The sequence below is a fragment of the Sapajus apella genome, unplaced genomic scaffold (assembly GCF_009761245.1).
Source record: "Sapajus apella isolate SASKATOON/1434 unplaced genomic scaffold, GSC_monkey_1.0 scaffold25, whole genome shotgun sequence".
NCBI lineage: Eukaryota > Metazoa > Chordata > Mammalia > Primates > Cebidae > Sapajus > Sapajus apella.
The window spans coordinates 22,302,166-22,326,174 of record NW_022436965.1 but is presented as its reverse complement, the minus strand read 5'-3'; the positions used below and the strand labels follow the sequence as shown (position 1 = coordinate 22,326,174).

At 46.6% G+C, this 24,009-nt stretch overlaps 2 protein-coding genes across 3 annotated transcripts in view; one reads left to right on the top strand and one right to left on the bottom strand.

The window, feature by feature from the left end:
* GPA33 (glycoprotein A33) overlaps positions 1–20,320 on the bottom strand; it is a 38,161-nt gene extending 17,841 nt beyond the window's left edge. The window contains exons 1-2 of the mRNA XM_032291513.1: positions 19,674–20,320; positions 2,461–2,615 (exon numbers count right to left, since the gene is read on the bottom strand). Of these exons, the coding sequence (XP_032147404.1) occupies positions 2,461–2,615; positions 19,674–19,716 (198 nt within the window). The 5' untranslated portion in view covers positions 19,717–20,320. The remainder of the gene's footprint in view (positions 1–2,460; positions 2,616–19,673) is intronic.
* Positions 20,321–22,170: 1,850 nt separating this feature from the next.
* DUSP27 (dual specificity phosphatase 27, atypical) overlaps positions 22,171–24,009 on the top strand; it is a 40,920-nt gene continuing 39,081 nt past the window's right edge. For both annotated transcript variants that reach the window (XM_032291511.1, XM_032291512.1), the window contains exons 1-2: positions 22,171–22,189; positions 23,272–23,384. The gene's annotated coding sequence lies outside the window, so the exon portion shown is untranslated. The remainder of the gene's footprint in view (positions 22,190–23,271; positions 23,385–24,009) is intronic.

Sequence of the window (24,009 nt, the reverse complement as noted above, 5' to 3'; positions counted from 1 at the left end):
ATCGGAGATGAAATAAGACGACTGAATGAAGTGTACTGAATGGAGAAAAAAAAAAAAAAAAAAAAAAAGAGGTTGCTGGTGACTTTTGCAGAGCGTTAGGTAAAGAATCAAGACCATGATGGGCAAAGAGAATGTGGGGATGCGCTGTCAAGTCCGACATCTGTGCCTGCAGTGCACTTCGTGCAAATTAGAATAAAGGGCTCTACAGCCTGTGCTGGGATGCATGACTTGGCTAACGAAGCACACACCCTTGTGCAGGGAGCAATCTGCCCAACCACAGGCAACAGACCTGGTGGAGGCAGACCGCTCTTTCAGGAAGCTTAGTTGAGAAGCAAGGGGGAAACAGATGGGACATGCAAAGGTGTCTCGGGCTGCGGATCAGTCCATGGATACTGGTCTTCCCCAGTTCAGCTATTTTTCTGACCCTGAGTGGCTCTGCTCAGGACTCTCCACCCATTAACCTTCCTCCCATTAAAGATATCCTAAGGCTCTCTCCCTGAATCTCCCCCAAGGACAAGACCTGCTAGGACCTGTCACAATAATCTCTTTAAGGGACCGGATTTAATCCCTTTCTCTGTACTCTTGCAGGGTCTCAAGGGAATTGCCTGAAATCCTTGTGGAAGTAAGGAATCCAGCAGTCAATAAAATAACTTTAGTACCTACCTCAACACCCAGAAAATTATCAGGCATTGACCTCATGCCTGGCCTGCTAAATACATGTGATGGCAAGAGAAGGTGCCCTTTCACTCCTGCAAGCTAAAGGCAGCAGCTCTCCTCTCTGGGATTTTACCCCGGGACTCTGGGAGCAGTCAGGACAGGGTCATCAGGGTCCATCAGGGCCCCTTGGTGCATCTGAACAAGACTTGCTTTCCTTCTCCATCAGACCTGCCACTCAAGGTCTTGGGTGTTTAGGCCATCCCTTCTTTCCTGTCAGGGAAAAAGCTAAGTCCTTTCCACTCTGAGTGGTTGGGGACCTAATGCTTACCTCTGCCAGGCACGTTTGCATTTTAAAAGGAGATCTCACTTTTAAACTTATGAATAGATACTCCACTTCTTATAATTAAAGAAATGTGAATTTGATGACCAATGAGATGATTTTCACTTATCAGACTGGCAGATAGCAAACAGTTTGAGAATGCTCTGTGTTGGAGAAATAGGTGCCCTCACTGTTGGTGGTGAAAATAAAGACTGGTGGGCATTTAATGAGAAGAATTTGATCTTATTTATCAATGTTTAATTCATATGCCCTTTGACCCAGGGTTTTACTTTTAATAATTTATCTCATATATATATATATATATATATATATACATACATATATCTAGAGACATACATATAAGGGTATTTATATTTATCCAGCATTATTTGTAGCAGCAAAATATAAGAAACAAACCAAATGTCCATTCGCGGTACATATAGTACCTTCATAAATTGAAATGCCTTATGCAAATGTTGAAAATGAGATAAATATATACACAGAGCCCAAGATATATTGTTAAGAGTCAAATGCAGAACAGTATGCATGTAGTATATGTAAACATACGTATTCATATATGCAAATGCATCTATAAAAACATATATCCACGTTTGTATATGCACTGCCTGGGGGTGGAGGAGAGCGAGGAGGATGGAGGATGTGGGTGTGGGAACAGGGTAGGTGGGACAGGAGAAGCAGGGATGGGAATAAACCTCAGTGTAGATTTTTTATGACATTTTGATTTTCAAACCATAAGATTATATTATCTATTTTATAATAGAAAATAAAACAAAACTCCATACTCCCCAAAATAATCCAAACAGGAAAAGAAAAACCTGTAAAGCAAAATTTGGCCTCAGAGCAAGGGCTATGCTAATCAAAAGGAGTGATTGACTTGCGGTCAATTGCGGTGGCTCATGCCTGTAATCCCAGCACTTTGGGAGGCTGAAGCGGGTGGATCACCAGGTCAGGAGATCAAGATCATCCTGGCCAACATGGTGAAACCCCTTCCCTACTAAAAATACAAAAAAAATTAGCCGGGCGTGGCAGCACACACTTGTAGTCCCAGCTACTTGGGAGGCTGAGGCAGGAGAACTGCTTAAACCCAGGAGGCAGAGGCTGCAGTGAGCCGAGATCGCACCACTGCACTCCAGCCTGGGTGACAGCGTGAGACTCTGTCTAAAACCAAAACAAACAAAACAAAACAAAACAAAGGGAGTGACTGACTCACATGATACAATTTAGGTCATTTGAGACTGGCCACCAGAAAGATATTTTAGGGCAGGTGACATTTTCAAAATCAAGGTGGCACAATCTGGCCCTCTATGAGTCCAACATTCACCACTCCCTCCCCACCCACCCTAGCCTGGGTGCTAGTGTTTATTATATCATTTATGGAAAGACTTCATAGTGCTTGCCTTCTAAGAGGACCCGGTCAGGTGATAACCATTCCCATGATGCTAGAACTTGTAAAGCATCCTTACCGTATGAGTGAAGAGAAGCTTATCCCATTGAATAAATCCTTCTCGATTGGAGACGGAAGTGTGGTAGGTGCAGGGCAGGGTGACACTTCCTCCCCTGGCAGCCCGAAGAACATCCTGCGGAGTTTCCACAGAGATGGCATTGACAGTCACCCTAACTGGAAAGAAAGTTGGCAGTGGGAGGGAAAAGTGAAGGACACGGACATACCCACCACTGCCCACAGGACCACTGAGGGAACACCCAGGACTGTCCTTGTGCCTCCAGCCATAGCTAGAGCCAGCTTGGCCACCTTCACCCTGGAAACCAGCTTCTCCTCCAAGACTGTGGTGAAGAAAAACACATGTGCCTTGCTCCACCTAACTCCACCCCGCAGCATCATGAAGTCGTCAACTTGTCTGAGCCTCAGTTTTCTCATCAATAAAATAGGAGCTCTAATACTTATTTCCTTGAGTTATTGGGCAAATTAATGGAGATACTATGTGTAAATATTTTTATTAGTCCCTGGTACATAGAAAACTCTCATTAAACATTACCAGCTATCTTTTTGGTTGTGATGGTGATTTATTCACTTATTTAAGAAGTATTTATGGAATATTTGTATGTGGTAAAGAATTTTATGAATTTAAAGAATAAGATTATATCAAGGTAAGGAGATGGACCATATTCTCACAGGAGTTTATTTTATATAAGTTTATGGAAACAAGGTAAGGAAAAGGAATGTGGCCACACCAGTATGTACCTTTCATCACACACACTCTTACCACATGATTTTGACACTCCTCCACCAGGAGTTGGGGTCTGTGTTCCTTCCCTTCGAGCCTGGGAGCACCTATGTCTCCAGTGGAAGGGACACTATGTGGTTCTGGGGCCAACTCATAAGAGGCCATTCACTTCACCTGGTCCCTTGCGATGCTCACCCTGGAAACCCATCAACATCCTGAAGGAAGGTAAGCAGCCACATGGAAAGTTCACCAACCGAGGTCCTTTGGGGCAGCTAACTTCAACTCCCAGACATGAGAGTGAGTGAACACAGCCACCTAGCTGTTTCAGCTGACACCAAGGGGCGCGGAGCTGAGCTACCCCTGCGGATCCCTGCTCAAATTGAAGACTCAAGAATAAAATAGAAATTGTTACTGTTTTAAGCACTGAGTTTTGGGGCTGTTTGTCATGCAGAATAGATGCCTGACACAGAGAGTCATGCGGATGCCAGTGGTGAGAACTTTCCAGGCAGAGGCTCAGCAAGGGTCAGGCAGGGAGGCAGGAGTCAGCTTAGTCCAACCGCAAGGAACAGCAAGGAAGCCAGTGTAGTGGGAGGGGAGTGAGTGAGGAGGAGAGATGAGGTGGAACAGTGAGGGATCGCAGATTGCTTGGAGCAATATAGCCCTTATTTAGGATTTGTATTTTGCTCTGAATGAAGTGAAAATCTCTTAGAGAGATTTAAGCAGACGAAATATATTTGACATACCTTTTTTTTTTTTTTTTCCTGAGACAGAGTCTCACTCTGTTGCCCAGGCTGGAGTGCAGTGGCTCAATCTTGGCTCATTGCAAACTCCACCTGCCAGGTTCAAGCAATTCTCCTGCCTCAGCCTCCCAAGTAGCTTGGATTACAGGTGTGCACCATCATGCCCAGCTAATTTTGTATTTTTAGTAGAGATGGGGTTTCATCATGTTGGCCAGGCTGGTCTTGAACTTCTGACCTCAGGTGATCTGCCAACCTCGGCCTCCCAAAGTGCTGGGATTACAGGCATCAGTCACCATGCCTGGCCTGACATACATTTTTAAAAGATCATTCTGGTTGATGTGAGGTGAACAGATAGGAGTGGGATGGGAAACAAGAATGGAAGCAGGCAAATCATGCAAGAGTTGACTTTGATAGTATAGATGAGGGCTGATGGCTTAGACACAGGTGACGATGATGGAAGTGGCGAGAAGTGGTCCAAATTGCAATGAATCTAGAAGGTAGGGCCAATGGGATTTGATTGCAGGCTAGATTTAGCATGTTAGAGGAAAAGAGGAGTCAGGAATAGATAGAAGGATTTGGCCTGAGAATGGAATTGTCATTTACGAAATGACAACAGCTAAGGAAGGAGAAGGTCTCAGGGGGCAGATTAAGAGTTTGTTTGTGGACTTGTAAAGTTTGAGATGCTCCTTAGTCACCCTGATGGAGGTGGCAGGAAGCCAGTTATGTGAGTCTAGAGTGCTATACAGGCGCAGAATGGAGATACAACTTTGGGAGTGCCCGGCTTTCCATCATTTAAGGTCAGAGGATGTTGAGGATCACTAAGGAAGTGCAGGAAGACAGGAAAGACATCTGAGACTGAACCCTGAGGCCCTCCAGTGCTCAGTGATGAAGGAAATTAGGAGGAATCAGTAAGGGAGAAGGAGGAAAATCTGGCCAGGAAGATAGGAAGAGAACCAAGAAAAAGTGTTTCCTAGAGTCCAAGCAGGAAAAGTGTTTCTTGAAAGCACAGGAGGTCAGCTATTCAAATGCTGCTGACATGTTCAACCAGGGAGCTGAGGGCAGAGACATGGTCGCTGGATGTGGCCACATGGAGGTGACTTTGCCATGAGTGGATGCAGTGGAGTGGTGAGGATAGAGCCTGAAAGAAGTGAGTTCAAGAGCTGATGGGACAAGAGGACACAGACAGAGTGTGCTGGAAAGGGGAGGGAGCACAGGGACTGTAGCAGCTAAAGGCGGGTCAAGAGGAGTTGACGCCCTTTTTTCCAAAATATGTGTATGATAATTTAAAAATATTTGTACACTGTTTGTTGATAATGAGAATGAGCCAAGACAGAATGGGGCAGAAATGATGTCTTCATAGGGCAAACGGAGCTGGGAGTAGGGTGCTATGGGAGGACAGGCCTTAGAAGAGATCCCAGGGCTGTCCATCCACTGCCACAGGGTGTGGCTAAAGGTGCAGGGAGGCTGGTAGATTTGGTGGTCGGAGGGGGAGCAAGTTCTGTCCGAGTGTTCCCATGACGAGGCTGCAGCATAAAGAAGGAAACTTCCCTGCTGAAGACCCCTCCAGCTGGGAAAACTCCATTCTCCAGCCAAATTCCAGCGGGATTAACACACTTCTCTTAAAAATGCAAATTGTTCCTGGGGAACAGTGAAGCATTCAGGTTGTTCATACTTCAGTATGCAGTACCTCATAAGGTGAAAGTCAGCCGCCCTCCTGGAATGGGCACTGTACAGTGAGGGCCATGTGAGCTCCCGGGGCGAGTCTATAACGTCAGGGAGTATTGGATATTGGGAGTGAGAGAGACAGAAAAGCATAAAAAACCAGGTTTCTCCTCTTTGGCATTTGCATATTTTCCGCATGGAAAATTGGCTCAAATGCTGGCTTCCCGAGGCACTGATGCTACTCCAGAAAGTGCGTCCAAAGTGACCAAGACTTATCAATTGACCCTCCATGTGACTGGTGGTCTTTCCACCATCTTCATCTGTCAGAAAACATTTGCTGGTCAGGCGCAGTGGCTCATGACGGTAATCCCAGCACTTTGGGAGGCCAAGGTGGATGGATCACCCGAGGTCAGGAGTTCAAAATCAGCCTGGCCAACATGGTAAAACCCTACCTCTACTAAAAAGGCAAAAAATTAGCCGGGCGTGGTGGTGCATGCCTGTAGTCCCAGCTACTCAGGAGGCTGAGGCAGGAGAATTACTTGAACCCGGGAGGCAGAAGCTGCATTGAGCTGAGATAGCACCACTGTGCTCCAGCCTGGACAACAGAGCAAGAATCCATCTCAAAATGATAGAAAGAAAAGAAAAAGAAAGAAAGAAAGAATAAAAGAAAGAAAGAGAAAGAAAAAGAAAAGAAAGAAAGAAAGAGAGAAAGAAAGAAAGAAAGAAAGAAAGAAAGAAAGAAAGAGAAAGAAAGAAAGAAAGAAAGAAAGAAAGAAAGAAAGAAAGAAAGAAAGAAAGAAAGAAAGAAAGAAAGGGAAAGAAAGGAAGGAAAGAAAGAAAGAAAGGGAGAGAAAGGAAGGAAGGAATGGGGGGAGAGAGAGAGAGAGAGAGAAAAGAAAAGAAAGCACATTTGTTATCATTACTAACAAATCACCCTTCATCAGAAGGTTATTTCCTTGAATGGAGCCCTCCAGTGCCATCTGCCCAGCTCCCAGCTATAGCAGACAACCTGCCTGGATGTCATTCCTCATATGCCTGGTTTAGTCATGGCAACTGCCACCGATTTTTACCTCACGTTTTCTGGGTCCTTCCCTGGGCCAGGGCATTTCCCTGGAGCCCCATCCTCAGGGTGATCACTCTCAGGCCTCTCCATAACCTTTACAATGATTCCGTTCTTATCTAACACCCTACCCATAGACTACCCATTAAGGGACTTCTGCCACTGGGAGAACCTGAATGACCCAGAAACGGTTGGCCCCCCACACTCAAGCACATTCTGTCTGATAGTAACAATTCTAACTCTCAAAGAGAACCAACCCACTAAGTCATTCCTTTAGACAATGGAGTGTCCAATTACCTGGTCACTCGAGATTAAAGGGATGTGAAGTCAACCATCAATGGATGAAAAGTGAGTCACTCTATTGAGCTAGTCATTCTCAATTCCTGTTAATCTCATGTTAATTACGCCTCAATGGTACAGGCACCATACAGGTATTTTACAGATATTTTCTCATTTATTTTCAGACTCTCCTTAATGATAGACATTTGTATTAACCCGATTTTACTAGTGGCATAATTGAGGTCCCAGAAAGTTAAACCCTTTGCTCTACCTGGATATGACAGCTAATAAATGGCAGGGCAGCTGGCAAGTCCCTCAGATAGAGGCAGCCCTAGTGAGGGTGCAGGGCTGCTGCCCACCAGTCAGGGAAAAGTGCTAATTTTTGCCGGCATGGACGGGGGTGATGGTGTTTTCCTTGGCTGTCAACAGAATCTATTTCCTATTTTGTTCCTTGACCACATCACACCCCTCAATCTTGTCACAGAAACTCTTCTGCTTCCTTCAGTCAACCAACAAGTACTTAATATGTGCCTAGCATATAAAACCAGCCCCCTGCTCTACTCAGGGAGATGAGACAGATGCCCACAAAGAAGACCTTTTGTGGGAAAAAGGGTCTTCTTACCCTGGCAAAGTTAATGGACATTGATTAGCTTCACACATACACTTAGATCCTCTTAACAGAATGCTAAGTACAGCATTTGCTCATAGAAGAGAACTCAATGTGACCTTTGTGCAGGAAAAGAACTAGGGCCAGCAACTGCATAGAAACAACACCCACTATTTGCTTCCACCTCACAGTTCTCAGGAGCCTCACACCCTTGAGAGAGGGGAGCCTCTGCCCAATCGAATGGCTGAATTGGCTGTATTGAGATTTTCTGAACATCCCCTTCCCAGGAGGGCAATGCACTCCCATCAGCCACTCCTATGACTTATTCTTCTTCTCTCCTAACTCTCCCCTTCTTCTGGTTCAGAAACATCCCTCTGATACTTTATCCCGGACATGGACCACTCGGTATCGCACAACTTCTCCATGGCCATTTCAGGAGGCAGCATGGCATGGAGTTTCAATGCACAGGCTGTGGAGCCAGAATGCCTCAGCTGGAATTCCGGCTCCCTTATTTACTACCTGGATAGCCATGAGAAGTTTACTTTAGCTCTCTGTGCCACAGAGTTTTCCTTTGAAAAATGGGTTGTGTGAATGAAGCGACATGAAATGGGTACTTTGTTTAGAATAGTTCCTAACTCATCATCAGCGTTCAATAAATGACAGTTACCATGACATATATTTTTCACATTGAGCCACTTCCGCTTCCTTATCCCACACTCTGTTGTGGAGGTGCATCCTTGGTGGAAGTTAATCATGAGGCAGCAGTAACCATCACCATGTGTGAGTTGTGAAAAAAGAAGAGTAATTTCTAATGATTCTAACTAAAGAATAGATCAGTTTTAGAGATCATTATAACAGCAAGTTAAAATCCACTTATGTTATTAGATCCATGAAGGAAGAAATAGAAATGAATGAATAAGAAAGAGCTTATAAAGAAAAAATCCTTGCACAAATGTGGAGCACTCTTTCACTGTCATTTGTAAACCTGAGAAGGGTCTTAAAAAGCTCATCCTGTGCCCTGAGGCACACTTACATTTTCCATAATTTGAGATAAGTTATCCCCTGTTTAAGAACTTTATGCCAACAGCCATCTCAGGAATCCTTCGTAGCTCGTCTACAGCCTTTCCACCCATTCAGTCAATATCCTCTTGTTCTGGCATTACTGGCAATGAAGACATCTGGCCGGACTTTTAATAATTTCCCATTGAAGGCTTAGAGACCTCTGAGGTTTGCAATCACCAGCCTCTTCACCTCTATCTGGAAGAAGTCCAGTTTCTTTTACTTCTTTCCATGGGTTTTCTGTTTATTAGCGCTGCATCCCTCATTTTCTCTTCTGGGGGTCTTTGCATTGCTACTCACTTAATGAGACCAAAGCGCCAGGTGGGACATCTAAGCTGGGATAAAAAGTTGAGAAGCTCATTTCTAGAGTCTTTCTACTTCCTTGCATAGGTCGGCATTGGGTATCACGTCTTCGGTTGCCCAGAGCCCACCCTCCTCCCAGTAGTTGTGTCTCTCCTATCCAGTCGCTCCCTTTGGCCTGTGCCCCTCATGCTCTACACATTTTCTTTCTTCCATCCCCTCTCCCCTACTCTCCTTGTCAAGGCTGAGCTCTTCTGATGCTCAAGAAAACCATCCATCAGATAAGCTAATTTACCGTAAGGTGCTGCTAACTAATAATGTATCGATGTGTTAATCTCCAGGGGTACACAAGCTGGAAGTGCGAGCACTTTTATCTGCAAGGAAGGAATCAGAACAATCTCTTGCATGATAACACACGCATTGTCCTAAAGATGTCCCAACTTTCCCAAGAAGAATTGATAATTCGGCCCTTTGTGTCACCTACTACCCATGGCTACCTGCCTCCTAGTGCTTCTCTCTCGTAAAACTTTATTACACAATACAGCAGCGTGGAATTGAATGTTGAAGCCAAACTATCTGGGCTGGCATCTTCTTTTTTGCTTTTCCTAACTGTGTAACCTTAGGCAATTGAATTAATTTCTCTGGGCTTCAGTTTCCTCAACTATAAAATAAGCCTCATCATATTATCTAACTCCAGGTTGTGAGAGGGTTGGCTTCATATAAAGCACATATCCTTTACCCTGGTACATAAAGGACTCTACATGCAATCTAGGTTGTCATGTCTTTCTCCTCTGCTGCGCTGTTTTCTTCATCTTCGTATCCCCAGAGCTCAGCAAAGCGCCTAACACATAAAAGGTCTCAAATACGTGCTTTTTGACAGCAAATGAATGAGTTATAGAAAATTTAAGCTTATAGGATGGGTAGGATTTAAAACCAGAGAAACTTGGTGGAAGAACCTATTCCATGAATTGCTTAAAATAAAATAAAAGACCAAAGGAGCCCCAGAGATGGGAAGCAGAGTCTGCAAGATACCCCAGCTGGAAATGAGAGAGGTCGCTTCGCCTCCCTAAGGAGGTCGGTCTGGAGAGCCAGCTTGAGGTCTCAAAGATTGCTTGTGAAAAATTAAGGTTTATTAAGAAGATAATAAACTGTCTCTTGAGAACTAAATGGAAAGTAATACACTGGAAGATAATGAAATGCTTGATGGAAACAGCTGCTTGAGGCATACATAGCACATTATATGAGCCCTTGGGAAACTGGCAGCAATTCCTCCACTTAGGAAAATCCATTTGCTCAGAGAAACCACGTTCTTAGGGAGGAGATTTTGGAGGCCAGAAGGGACCCAGCCTGCCCCAGGACCACGTATCATGCTCTGGTGTTGAGAAAGTGCTGGTCTCTAGGGAGAAGAAGGCAGTTCACACATGCAGGTTTGTTTGTCCTTCCTCTACAGGCAGTGGTCAGGGGACAGCCCCTGCAGGCTCTCAAACTGGCAGCTGAGAGAGGAGGGACAGAGGGAGGTAGTTTAGGACTCAGTAAATGTTGAACTGATCATTCAACATAATTTTTTAGACATCTACAAATTCAGCTCAATCCAATAAAATTCTCCCAATGTCCTAGTTTAGTGCAAGGCACTGGAAGAATGATCAGAGACGTGTTCATACCTCATCTTGGAAGCCCACCAGGACCACCCCAGCCCTTCCTGCTGGCTGGTTTTCCCAAGCCACTTCAGGCAGATGCATCCCGGGCACATGTAGTTCTCCTGTTGATATGGGCTGTGAATCAGGCCCCTTCCCTCAACAGATGGCAGGCTCCTTGGAGCACGGTCTGTCTCAGACTTCCCTTATATCCACCACTCGCCGCCTCTACCTGCAAGGTGTCTACACTGAGCTGGGTCCTAATGAGAACTTGCTGATTGAGTGGTCTGTGGCACAATCCCTGCTCAGGAAGCAGTTAGAGGTTGCTGTCAGCCAGCATCCTAATAGAGCCTAATTAAGTGTTAAAGCGCAAGTGTTAAGGGAGTGAGGTGTGTAGGGGGAGAGGGGAAGGGCTGAGTTAAAACCGGGAAAAGGGATTTAATGGAAAGGCTTATTGAGGAGGTAGAACCTGACATAGCTCCCGAGGGATTCAATTCACTGTGTTGGACTGCGTATATAAAGGAATGAAGGCCGGGTGTGGTGGCTCACGCCTGTAATCCCAGCACATTGGGAGGCTGAGGCAGATGGATCACTTGAGGTCAGGAGTTCAAGACCAGCCTGGCCAACATGGTGAAACCCCGTCTCTACTAAAAATACAAAAATGAGCCAGGCGAGGTGACAGGTACCTGTAATCCAAGGTACTTGGGAAGTTGAGGCAGGAGAATTGCTTAAACCCAGGTGGTGGAAGTTGCAGTGAACTAAGATCGTGCCACTGCACTCTAGCCTGGGCAACAGAGCGAGACTCCGTCTCAAAAAAAAAAAAAAGGAACAAAGCAGGATGCAAAACTGTACGTACAATAGTGTCCCAATCCCACACAATCACACACACACACACACACACACACAGAATATTTCTAGAAGAAAATATACCAAAATACAGTATTAATAACAGTTATCTGTGGATTCTGAGATCCTGGGGCAATCTGAGGTTTCCTCTATGTGTACTTTTATTTCCCAATGCTCTGCAACAAACACACAGTTTTCTTGTAACAATAAAGCCAACTAGGAGGTGAAGAAGTAGAGACAGTGAGGGCAGCCTATTTTGTCAGGAGCCCGCCTAACACCAGAAGATGGGAAAGCCGAGACCAGAGCGGCACAGAGGATCCTGAGCAGATCTCTTCAGCCCCTCTGGGACTGAAGACGGAGAGGCAGGGGTGGGCTTGCAGGCTATGGGGAAGGTGCTCCCAGGGAGGAAGAGACTGAAAGGGCAGGAGACACCAGATGGAGCAAGACCTTAGCCTGGGAGGGGGCCCAAGAGGAGGGGAAGGGCCAGGGCACAGGTGGAAGGCCAGCTTTGCTCATGGCTAGTGTCACCTGTTCCCCAGTGCAGATGGGGATATATCAGCGGGCAGGTGCAGGGCGTGAGCTCTAGCCAACGGATATACATTTTATGCTCCTCTCCCAGTGAACTTTGTGACGGCCCTAAAGGGAAGCGCCTGTCTGTCACCATGTTCCGCCCATGCCCAGTGTTTATGGCATCCCTGACTCATCAGGGTGGAAAATGAGGAAGCAGCCCAAAGTTCACTGGGTAGCAGAGGAGAGGGAAACATCTCAGGAATGAGCCGGGTTCCAAGCTTGATGGTTGGTGCCCCAGACAGAGAGGGGACAGGGTAATCTAGGAACAGAGACAAGCCCCACAGAAGGCAGAGAGAAGACGATGCAGGGCAGGACCTGAGTGCTGCCAACCTGGGGTGGCTTGAGGGCCATTGTACTTCCCCCAAGCCCACTATGTCTTCCACCAACTGTTGCGATACTGAAACTTCCACCGTTGACAGAAGGCACAGAAGCTCCTGCTAAAATGCAGGTGATGTCTGAGAGGCAGGGAAGACACACTAAGCGACTTTCTTTAAGTCAATGTAACCTGCGATTAATCCATCTCCCTAACTAGCTAGCGCCTCTTATCCGTGGAAACCCAAGAAAGGAATGTGAGGCAGGTTTATTTTGAGAGAAGCAAATGAGATTAGGAAGGAGGAGCTTGGAGAGAAGCAGGGACAGCCTAAAGGAGGAAGAAAAGCAGGAAAGGATAGGAGATGGTGAAGCCAGGAGCCTGCTGTGGGGGGAGGTTCAGAAGGGTCGGCACTCATTCATCAACACCTATCCAGCAAATGGCCATTGGGCACCTGTGTCCTGGGCACTATGCCAGACTCTGGAGATACAACCAGGGGCAGGGACGGAAGCAGTTCCTGCTTTCATGGCTTTCACTGTTCCAGGGATGTCAGACGGTAATAAATAACCATAGAAACAAATGTAAAACCATCATAGTAACAAGTGTCATGCATTTGATGAGAGGATATAGCAGAGGGGGCGCCCTGAGGAAGGGCCTTTTGAGCTGAGATTGAAAGATAAGGAGGAGTGAACCATGTGAGAACAGGAGAAGGGGTGTGAGAGAAGGGCAGCGCGTGGCGGTCAGGGTGTGGCCGAAGGAGAGGAATGTTCCAGAAACTAACACAAGCCAGTGTGTAGCGATGGCACCGGGGGGTTTCTTGGGGGTGTGATTCCCCATAGGATACCCTTTAGCCTCCCACTACCAATCTAAATAAACTTGCCTAATACAGGACAGGTAAAAATAGCATCCTTGTCCCATCCAGGTAGTGAGGTCAAATCCTGCTATCTGCTCTCTTTCAGCCAGATTGCCTGCCCCACCAAGGCCCTCCTACAAGCAACTCAAATCACACCATACATGGCCAGGGCAGCCAGAAAGGTGGGCTGGGCCTGACCCTTATAGGCCATGACAACAATCTGAGTCTTTATCCTAATATTCATGGGAAGTTATGGAAGGTCTTTAAGCAGAGGTAGTGACGTCATGATTTTATTTTAAAAGATCATTCTGGCTCCAGGCTGGAGAGCAGTCAGAAGAGCAGACAGGCTCAGGAGGGAAGGGAGGCAGCTGTGGCAGTAGCTTAGGAGAGGCGATGGAGAGCATGAGGTGGCAGAAGTAACATTGAAGAGGTACTGGAAGCTAAAATCACCATGCAAAACGATGATCTGAATTTGTTAAGTGGGGACAAAGAGATCAAGGGTGATGTGGCAGTTTTAAAATACGGTCCCCAAATTCTTTTAAACTGTTCTCATCAAAAGGTGTTCTTATCCTCTCCCTTGAGCTGGGTTCTGTGACTGCTTCCCTATAGAATATGGCGGAAGTGATGCTGGGTCAGTTTCTGGGCCTTTGCCGTAAGAAACTAGCAGCTTTCACTTCTTGTCTCTTTAGATGTTTGCTCTTGAAATTCAGCCATCATGCTACGAGGAGGCCCAAGCTTGTCCTTGGAGAGGCCGTGGAGAGGGGAAAGAGACTGCATGCCAGTTTGTCCGCCGACGACTGCACCGTCTCAGAAGTGGGTCTTCCAGTGCTGGCTGAGCCACCCCAGCTGACACTGCATAAAGCAAAGACAAGCTGTCCCTGCCAAGCACCATCCAAATTGCTAATTTAAGAGCAACATAAATGGTGATTATTGTTTTAAGTCACTAAATGTTGGAGTGGTTTATTACACAGCAATAGAAAATACAACGGATGTCTGTTAGGTGTCTGGCTTTCATTCCTGAATGGACAGGTTGTCATTTATTGAGAGAGAGCTCACTGGGAAAGAACCAGGTTTGGGGAGAGAGGCCATGAGTTCTGTTTTCAGTTTGCGAGTTTGAGGTGTTCTGCAGGTCTAGGTTGAGAAGTCGTGCGGGCTGTTGGACTTGTGAGATGGTAGCTCAAGAGAGAGGCTGGGTTTGAAGACAGGAATCTAGGAGTCGGCTGGGAATGGGCAGCAACTCGAGCTTTGGAGGTGGATGTGGATGCAGAGTGACAGCAGGAGCGCCTGGGACTGAGAGTGAGGGGCTCTGACATTTCACAGCAGGGCAGAGGAGAATGAGGCTGCTAAGGAGACATGGAAAGATCAGGGTCCGAGATGCAGTAGGAGAACAAGGAGAGGAAGAATCATGGGAACCAACAGAACAGAGTGTTTCAGGAAGGAGGGAAAGATTAGCTGGGTCAAACACTGCCAAGAGTACAAGCAGATCCTGGGCCAGACACACTTTCCCCAGGCTTCCTGGTGGCCGGCACCACAACAGGCAGCATGGTTGTGTTACCAAAAAGCCCTGAGAGGGAACTCTGGTGGGCAAAGGCAAGATGAGGATCACACCTGTGCCCATGAACCAATTCTTCCCTAGGGCCTTGCTTCTCAGACTGTGGTCCCTGGACCAAGTGTATCATCTCCTAGGAGCTCATTAGAAATGCAGAATCTCAGGTCCTACCCTGGATCTACTGAATCATCTGCATTTTAACAAGATCCCCAGATGACTTGTATACACACTAGTGGAAGAATGCACACAATTGAGCCCCGTAAATTGAGGGAATTGGACAGTAATTCAGAGAAGCAGCCAGATGATGCAAAACTGAGCTGAAAGTCACATGCAGTGTATTGGAGACAACTGTTCATTAAACCAACTTTTCCTCAAGCTCCAATTTGTGTCTCTACACCTAGACTGCATATCAGAATCACCTCAGTAACTTTTCAAAAACCAGAGAGAAACCCAGATCCTGCCCCTCTGGATTCTGACTCGGAAGTTATGGTAGAGGGGAGACTGGGCATCTGTATTTTCACTCCCCAGGTGACTCTGAGGGGCAACCAGGGTTGACAGCCACGGGCCTAAACTATTAATCTTCCTCTTTTGAACACACGCCCTTCTTAGATGGGCCATTCATTACATCCTTTCTCCTTTGAGGCTAGGACTGAGACTAGAGTAGGACATTTTAATCCCGATCGCCTCTCTGACAGGCAGGCAATGTGATTCGTTCCAGGTGCATGAGCTCTTCCTACAAGCACCGGCTTCTGATTCGTGCTCAGGTGCCAGCAGATGGTGCCCAGGCCCCAGCTGGGAGCCAGGATTTAGGGATTGGAATGGCAACAGGACCCAGGGCCACAGAGCAGACGGTGGGCGGGCCACTCATCTTGCAGTTGTCTTTGTAGGCTGACACCACCCCGGCTCTGGCCCACATATTACCCTCTTGAGGTCCAGAGTCTCATCAGGAGTGCACATGTGAGACTGAGCCCCTTAAACCACATCTCTTAGGCCAGGCAACTGCACAGAGCTTACACACGTGACAGATAGGCCATTGTGATAGGGCAGACCCCAGGGAGACACCCATACCTGTGCAATCAACAGGAACATGCCACTTCAGAGCAGACAAGTGGACGGCACCACATTTAGGGAAATCTTCCTGCTGGGATTGTGCCTCTAACAAAGATGCCAGAGAAGGGCTCGTTTAAGCGCAATCAGCCTCAAAAAGTCAGCAGCTTGAAAACTTGGTTTGCTTCAAGATCCCTTCATGGATCAAGCACTGTGGGTTTTCTGAAACTTTTTTATATGAGGGGAGAAAAACATTTTTTTCCTGGGAGAAAAAAACTTTTATACCTTTCCCAGGTGAAAGTTCTCCTGAGTTTTTCTCATTTAACTTAGAAAAAGCTTCTTCTCATTCTAGGAAGGTGGGGTGTGAGAGAGAGAGAGAGAGAGAGAGAGAGAGAGAGAGAGAGAGAATGTGTGTGTGTGTGTGTGTGTGTGTGTGTGAGAGAGAGAATATGTGTGTGTGTGTGTGTGAGAGAGAGAGAGAGAGAATGTGTGTGTGTGTGTGTGTGTGAGAGAGAGAGAATATGTGTGTGTGTGTGTGTGTGTGTGTGTGTGTGAGAGAGAGAGAGAGAGAGAGAGAGAGAGAGAGAGAGATTGGGTCTTCAAAGGTTTCACTGGCTCTGAGCAGAGCTGCTCGGCGACTTTTTCTCCTGGAGCTGTCCTCTTTAGGCACCCCTTTTCATGCAGCGGTACATTGCAGCACATCAGATCTTTCATAGAGTCTGGTGGCTGAGAAAAATTCCTGGAATGGAAGCACCTTGAAATTGGAGGATTTTCTCTAACAGCCTCGTGGAGGGGGCAGCACATGGTGGCTTTTTTGGTGATAAATTAGGGTTCGTCCGCAGTGACCTCTGACTCCTTCCTGGCACCTGTCTGCCCTCTCAGGGCTGTCAGATAATTGGTCACCAAACGTCTATTAATTTTCTGTAACTTACATTTCCCCACACTAATAATAATAACTGCAGTCATAACTGGCATTTACTGAGTGCTTATTATGTGTCAGGTATGGGTCTAAGATTTTTACATGTGCAAACTCATTTAGTATCTGTGATAGCTCTTTTGGGGCACAGTGTGAATTTTACCCTCTCTCCATTTCACAGACTAGAAGCCTGTGCAAGAAGACTTCAGCAAGGTAAAGTAATTGGCCCACACCATAGTCAGTTAAGAGGCACAGGGGTCAGTCCCCTTTGATCCCTTGGAATGGCAGTGGAGTGCAAGGAGGGAGGGGTGGGCGTATCTCCCAAGCATGGAGGTGTGTTTTGTCATTGACTCTGTTTAGAACTGTCAGCATATGATGATCATAAAAAGCAGACCAACTTTTAGTAGTTTTTTTTTTTTTCTTGAGTTGGAGGCTGGCTCTTTCGCCCAGGCTGGAGTGCATTGGCACAATCTCAGCTCACTGAAACCTCTGCCTCCCAGGTTTAAGCAATACTCCCACCCCAGCCTCCCAAGTAGCTGGGATTATAGGCATGTGCCACCACACCCAGCTAATTTTTGTATTTTTAGTAGACATGGGGTTTCACTATCTTGGCCAGGATGGTCATCTTGATCTCTTGACCTTGTGATCCGCCCACCTCAGCCTCCCAAAGCGCCGGGAGGCGTGAGTCACCTCGCCCGGCCCCCTCGCAGGTTTTGATTGCTTTTAAACTCCCTAGTGCACAGCCTTACGTTTGTGTTCCCTGCATAGCACCTTATGTAATACTTCTGCTTCCCCAAACACCACTTGAGTCCTGGGGCCCATTCATCAGTGCAGTGCTTCCCTGCCCAGATCTTAGCAGAATCTATTCCCGGGAAAGATCAGATGGGAAGAAAAAGAAGAGAAAAGCCCAGCAGGTCCTCTGGAACCCAATTCAATCTCCATCTCCTCCAGGAAGCCTTTCTAATGGCCCTGCTCCTACCTGGGTCTCCCTTACCTGGGCAAAGGAGGAGGTGGTGTCCTCTAATGAGGCATGGTGGGGAGGGCTGCCTGGTTGCTTTTGTTCGATCTTTGAGGGTACTCCTTGCTCACCTGCAGGGCAGTGGCTATTTCACTATTTGGCAAACTCTGTCTATATGCCTCAAGCTGACCACCAAGCCTGGCTTCTCCTGCCCCACTGCTCTGGCCCCTTCTTCCTCTTAATGTAAGATATGGAGGAAGAAAAGGTAGCAGCCACATGCTTCTAAGCTGGGCAGGCTGTGGTGGGAGGGATGGGACAGAGGTGGAAGACACTTCATCAGTGTGTCCGAAAACATGCCCAAGAATTGGTTCTGCTGTGTGAGGTCCCCAGGGGTCACTTGCCTTCTCAAAGCAAGAGGCAAAATGTCCTGCTCCAGGCAATTCAGAGTTAAGGCCATTTTTCCTTCCAAGCTGGGTGAGTGTTTTGTTTTAAGATCCTTTTTTCTAAGCCAGAATGTCTTCTTTTTTTCATTGCAGCCAGATTACAAGCGTGGGGTGTGTGTTGGGGGTTGGGGCGGTGCAGGCATGGAGTAGGCTCTGGCTTACTAGGGGACGATGGGAGAATCACTGGCCCAGTCAGGGGAGGATGGGTGTTTCCTTCAGCCTCCCTCCTTCAGGCCCTGAAGCATCCTCCCCGTCTGGATCTGATGGCTGAGGTAGGCCCACTTATGACTAATCACTCCAGATCCTCACTTTTATGGCACCTGCACAAACTATGTGCTCAGTAAAGAGTTGTTTGGATAATGGAAAGAGCCAAGCAGTCCATCTCGGTGGATGACGAGGGGCCTTCTGCCTTCAGCCAGATGGACCCCTGGCAGAGCGTGAGCCAGCGTCAGCTAGTGACCCTACCCAGATCTTCCTCCAAACCATGTGATCCAGCTCTTCCCCAGCAGCAGGCTCCCCTTCCTTAGAGAGCCCCAAGGCTAGGTGTTGAGAGAAGAGTGAGTCTGGGGCCTGGGAGAACCTCTATGAGCTGCAGGCCATGTGGCCCTGGGCTTTCCTGTGTATGCTGAAAAGTGAGCTCTAAACCAGTCTCCTGGGTTCCACTTCCCCAGGCTTGGCGCTCCTGAGTTTTCTGGTATAGCTCTTCACCTCATCCCCATTCCTACTGGACCCGGGAAGCCCTCAACAGCATTTGAATTGCCAGGTGATGGCCAAATACACCAAACCAAAGATATTCCTAAACTTTCCCAGACCCTGCATCTCTCAACTTCCCTCTCTCCATTCTATTTCCTTCTGATACTCAGCAAAACAGTTGGTGCCTTAATGCCAAGACTTCCATTCTAACCCTTAGACACTCCACAGGTCCCCACACCAACACTGTGCAATTAAGTACTTGATTTGGATTCAACCATATACTCATGAATGTCTGATTTTATTCTGGGAGGTTTCCCTCCCAGAGGGAAATGGCCAGAGTCCCACAGTTTTCAATGACCAGGGGCCCAGAAGGGACAAAGAGCATTAGCCTTTGGAAAAGACCTTTCTAGGCTGTTGTTTGTTTTTAGGATTTGAGTCTTCTCTTGCCCTGTGAATGATACTGGATAAGTTGCATTGTCTCTTCTGCCTCAGTTTCCCTATATGTGATACAGACTTTAACACTCTTCCCATTGTCTTTTTCTCTGTTTTTAACACAAACGTTAATATACTAGATAGTGAACATATCTAGATCCACACACCCCGGATTTTCTAGGACAACGCTGATTTCAAATACTTTGTCCCCATTGTCAAATTCTGTGTCCAATCCTATTGTCCAATTTGGGATAAGAAAATACGGTCTTGAGAGTACTTTGAATTCTTCATAATTCTTCATTTCAGCAGTGGACTAGAATGTTATTTACTAACATGCAAATAAAAACCATTCTGATTTTGGGCACTGGCCTGGAAACTGCTGCCTGAATAAGAGAATGTGTAATTCTGCCCAGCAGGAACACAGCTGTGTTGCTGGCGGCCCTTCCTGGGAAGGCTCTGGGAGAGCCTCTCTTTCAGCCCTAGGTCCTCATGTCTCACCCACTCCCAGGCACTGGACAGAAAAGGAGGCACTCACCTGCACACAGCACCCACAGCACAGGCCACATCTTCCCCACCATGGTCTTGCTTCTTCTCTGCCCTAAACCTAGCCTGTCACTGGCAGCCACCAGACAGGTCTGAGTTGTCTGGTTAAAGCTACAGCAGCCTCTGGCCTGGCCCAACCGGAGATCCCTGCAGTTTTCCCTCTTCCCACCCACCTCTGCTCAGCCTGGCTCACAGGCTCCGTTCCTCAGCTGGATTGGTAGATGAGCTCACTGCGGGGCTGGGCTCCTGCGTCACTTACTCCAAAGGTCCCAAGAGGAGTCTTCTTTATGTCCCTCCAGTTCCTCTTAAACCAGCCACCTCCCCTGCCTTCTCCGTACCTTGCAGGTGTACAAAGTCCTAGACTGCTCACAAAGGTGTGGGCCTCTCCTATAACTGACAGCAAATACATAATAAAAAGAGAAATGCTCTCAGAGGTAGGGTTCCAAGCTAGCAAAAGAAAGGTGTTGCCCATATTTGCTGAAACACTTCAAGACACAATGTGATCTGTTTCTCTACTTCTCTCCTCTTCTATAACCCCCACCCCACAGTGTACTAGAGACGCAGTCATGAAGAAAACAGGAAGCCTCTGCCCTCAGAGTTTCTATTCGGATTGGGAGAGCAGCGAATTCGTAAGTGAAAGATCATCTTGGGGATGTGTGACTAACTCATCTCAGTTTTCCTAGGACTGTCCTGGTTTTCAAACCTAAAGGAATCCCCTCAGTCCCAAGCAAATTGGGATGATGGCCACCCTACCGAAAGAATGGTCAATTCTGTGGGACCATCATTCTCCAGGAGCAGCCACTGTTGCTGGTTTCTTCCATAGATATTCTAGATACCTGATAGAATATGCACAAATGATAGTGTACCATATGCACTGTTCTGCAATGATTTTTTCATTTTTCATTTAATGAAAGGCCTTAGAAAGTTTTCTGTATCAGTATGTATAGCACTACCAGCATCGTCTGTTTAAAACTGAGGATGATATTTCACAGTCTATGAGTGACATGATTTATTTAACCAAACTACTTTTAAGATTGTTTTTCCTAATCTTTCACAATTATGAAAAGATGGCAACCAATATCTATTATGCGTATGATATTTCACACATGTTGTGATTATACATGTAAGATAAGTTCTTAAAAGTAAAATTTGTGAAATGACTCAGTGAAAGGTTGTGCACATTTGTAATTTTTATAGATATTGCTAAAGTACCATGAGAATTTTACAACCTACACTGCTGTTAACAGCACATAAGGATGCCTATTTCCCCACACGCTCACTAACACAGTTACCAAATATTCATAACACAGTTATCGAATTTTTTGCTCCTGGCCAATCTAAGTGAACGTGATATCCCATGTATATATAATTTACTTTTAAAAATTGTTCTTGAAATTGGAAATCTTTTTATATAGTTGTGCGTCATATATATGTTTTTTTCTTTTCTGAGACTAGATAACTCATTTGCCCATATTTCTTTTTTAAAGTAAATTTTTAAAAATAGAGATAGAGTCTCACTATGTTGACCGGGCTGGTCTTGAATACCTGGGCTCAAGCAATCCTGCCTCGGCCTCCCAAAGTGCTGGGATTACAGGCATGAGCCACCATGTCTGGCCATTTGGCCATATTTCTATTGAGTTGTTGGTCTTTAGCTTGTTGACTTCTAGCAGCTCTTTGTATAATAGGGAAAGGAATTTTGGATGTGATAAGCATTGCAAATATTCCCCCCAGCACTTTTTTGTGTTATGAATTCATAATATCCTACATGGATTATTTTTTATCAGTCCTTTTGGCTGTTCGGTTTGGTTGTCATACAAAATTTGTTGTTTTCTGTTCATTACATTTCACTCAGGCACCTTGTTAAATTCTCTTATTATAGATAATAATTGTTCAGCCCCAGCACTTTATAATATCTTTGCCAAATTAGTCTTCCTAACACACAGTCCTGACGATATTACTTGTCTGCTCGGGTCCTATCACTGATTCTGCAGAACCTCACAAATTGGCTTTTAAGATATTCTAGCATTTGTTCTCAAACACAGTCTGCCTTCCAGAATATGTAACTTATGCTCTGACCAAGTTAGACATCTTTACACACCCAGAACTCATACTTTCCTACTCCCAAAACACTGTCAATGCCATCCCCGCGGTAATTCCCTTCCCCTACTATATCTGCTCTTAGAATCTTACTTGTCCTTTAGAAGCCAGGCCATGCATCACCACTGCTTCTCTGAAGTCTTTCCTGATTGCTTCAGTCAGGAGAGCTCTCTCCCGCCTTTGAACTCACACACCACTCTGGCTCTCTTTTAGGACACTAACTACATTCTGCCTTATGCTGGAGTTATTTTTGGTCTGTGTCTCATTTCTCCTAATAAACAGTGAGCTCATTCATTCAGCCATTTCTAATGATACTATATACCAGGCATTGCTCCACATAGCTAGGAAGAAAGACAACTTCAAGCTGTGTGTCTTACGAGCTTTCGTCAAGTACGGTGCCATGGATAGTAGGTAATCGATGAATATTTGTAAGTGGGTAAATAGACGGCTGGATAAATGGATGAAAGGGTGGCTATAGCACGTGTGGGATGAGAGGTGTGGGCTATTTGGCTCTGCTTTGATCATAGTGGTGGCAGAGGGTATAGTGGGGTAAGGTAGCTTCTTTGACATTTATGAGGCTCACGGAATTCTTATGTCACCCAGGGTTGCCATTCCATCATCACCTTGGGGTGTGAGTAGAGGGAGGGAACGTGGAGGGCAAGCACAACTGTCCAGTCGACCATCCAGAGACATGTCTATTAAAAGAAATGTAGGCAGGGCACAGTGGCTCTCAACTGCATTCCATCCCAGCACTTTGAGAGGCTGAGGTGGATGGGTCGCTTTAGCCCAAGTTTGAGACCAGCTTGGGCAATATAACGAGACTCCATCTCTATAAAAAATTTAAAAATTATCTGGGTGTGGTGGCATGTGCCTGTACTCCCAGGTACTCGGGAGTCTGAGGTGGGAGGATCCCCTGACCCTAAGAGGTTGAGGCTGCAGTGAGCTTTGATGGCACCACTGCACCCTCACCAGGGAGACAGAGTGAGACCTTCCTTGTCTTAAAAAAAAAAAACAAAAAGAATGTTTAATTGCACCACAGTGCTCTCACAATATCTGTCTGTTGAGGACCCTTTCCATTCTTTATATCTGGACTTGTTTTAGGCCTCTCTAGTTGACGTAGGGCTGTGGGTAAGTTCATTTATTCTTCTAGATCCTTGGATTTAGACTCTCTTCTGGGAGAACTTTGAATAGGCAGCCCCAGGCAAGAGCCAGAGAAAAGCCGTGCTTTTAGAGTCTCCATCTACCAAGAGAGAGCCCAGAGAAAAGCCGTTCTTTAGATTCTCCATCTACCAAGCACGAACGTCTTCCAATTCTGCTGCTAAATGTCAGTGTCTGGAGAATCAGCCAGGAGGGAAAGAGTTAAGTGAGGACTGCTTTGGGGTCTGGGTCTGGAGCCTGCATTCCTTTCTCCCAGAGATCTGCCAGCCTATGGGGCCAGAGGCTAAATTTAGAGGGTGGCTAAGGTTTCATGTTAACAGCTGTCCTGCCCCAAGGAGAAGAAGCCCCGAAGAGAGGAGGTGGTTGGTTCCTGTCTCACTGGCCGGAGCTTCGGTCATTTCATCTGGGTCTCTCAGCCCTTGGTGTGGAACGTCCAGGCAGGGTAGAGGTGAGTGTGCTTCTCCCCTCAGTCCTGGTGTGCCCGGGACTTACAATCCAAGGGGCAGCAGCTTTGCCCTGAGTGTCAGGGCCCAGCCATGATGTCTGGGACCAGCTGCTGGGAGATTTCATGTCCCTTAACAGGCCCCAGGATGACGCCTGAGCCAAAGGCCCTGCCTCCTGTGGCCTTGGTTATAGCCACTGAAGGCCAGCTGCCCTTCCCCAGCAGAGACAAAGGGGTGCAAACGGGCATAGGTGAGGGGGGTGGGTATGCACACCCTGTCATTTCAACTGAAAGATCTTGCTGGTCCAGGAAAGCCATTGTTCTTTAACTTCTTGAGCTGAGTTTAGGTAACCTGCTGGCTCCTCTGCCTGTTCCCTTGCTGGCATCTGTGGAAAGAGCCACACTGGCACTTAAATACTGTCACTTTAAGGTGGGCTCTTAATATGGCAGGGTGCACTCCTTGGTGTTCCGGTAACAGTGGCTGGGCCAGGTATGACTGGATTTTCCTTGCCGGTCCTTTGCCCACTAGGACCTTCCTACTCCTAGCTCTACTGAGGTGACATCACTGATGCCCCTCCTTCCCTCATAAAACCCCTGGAACCTAATTCCCTAACGGCCTTTTTCTTGCCAA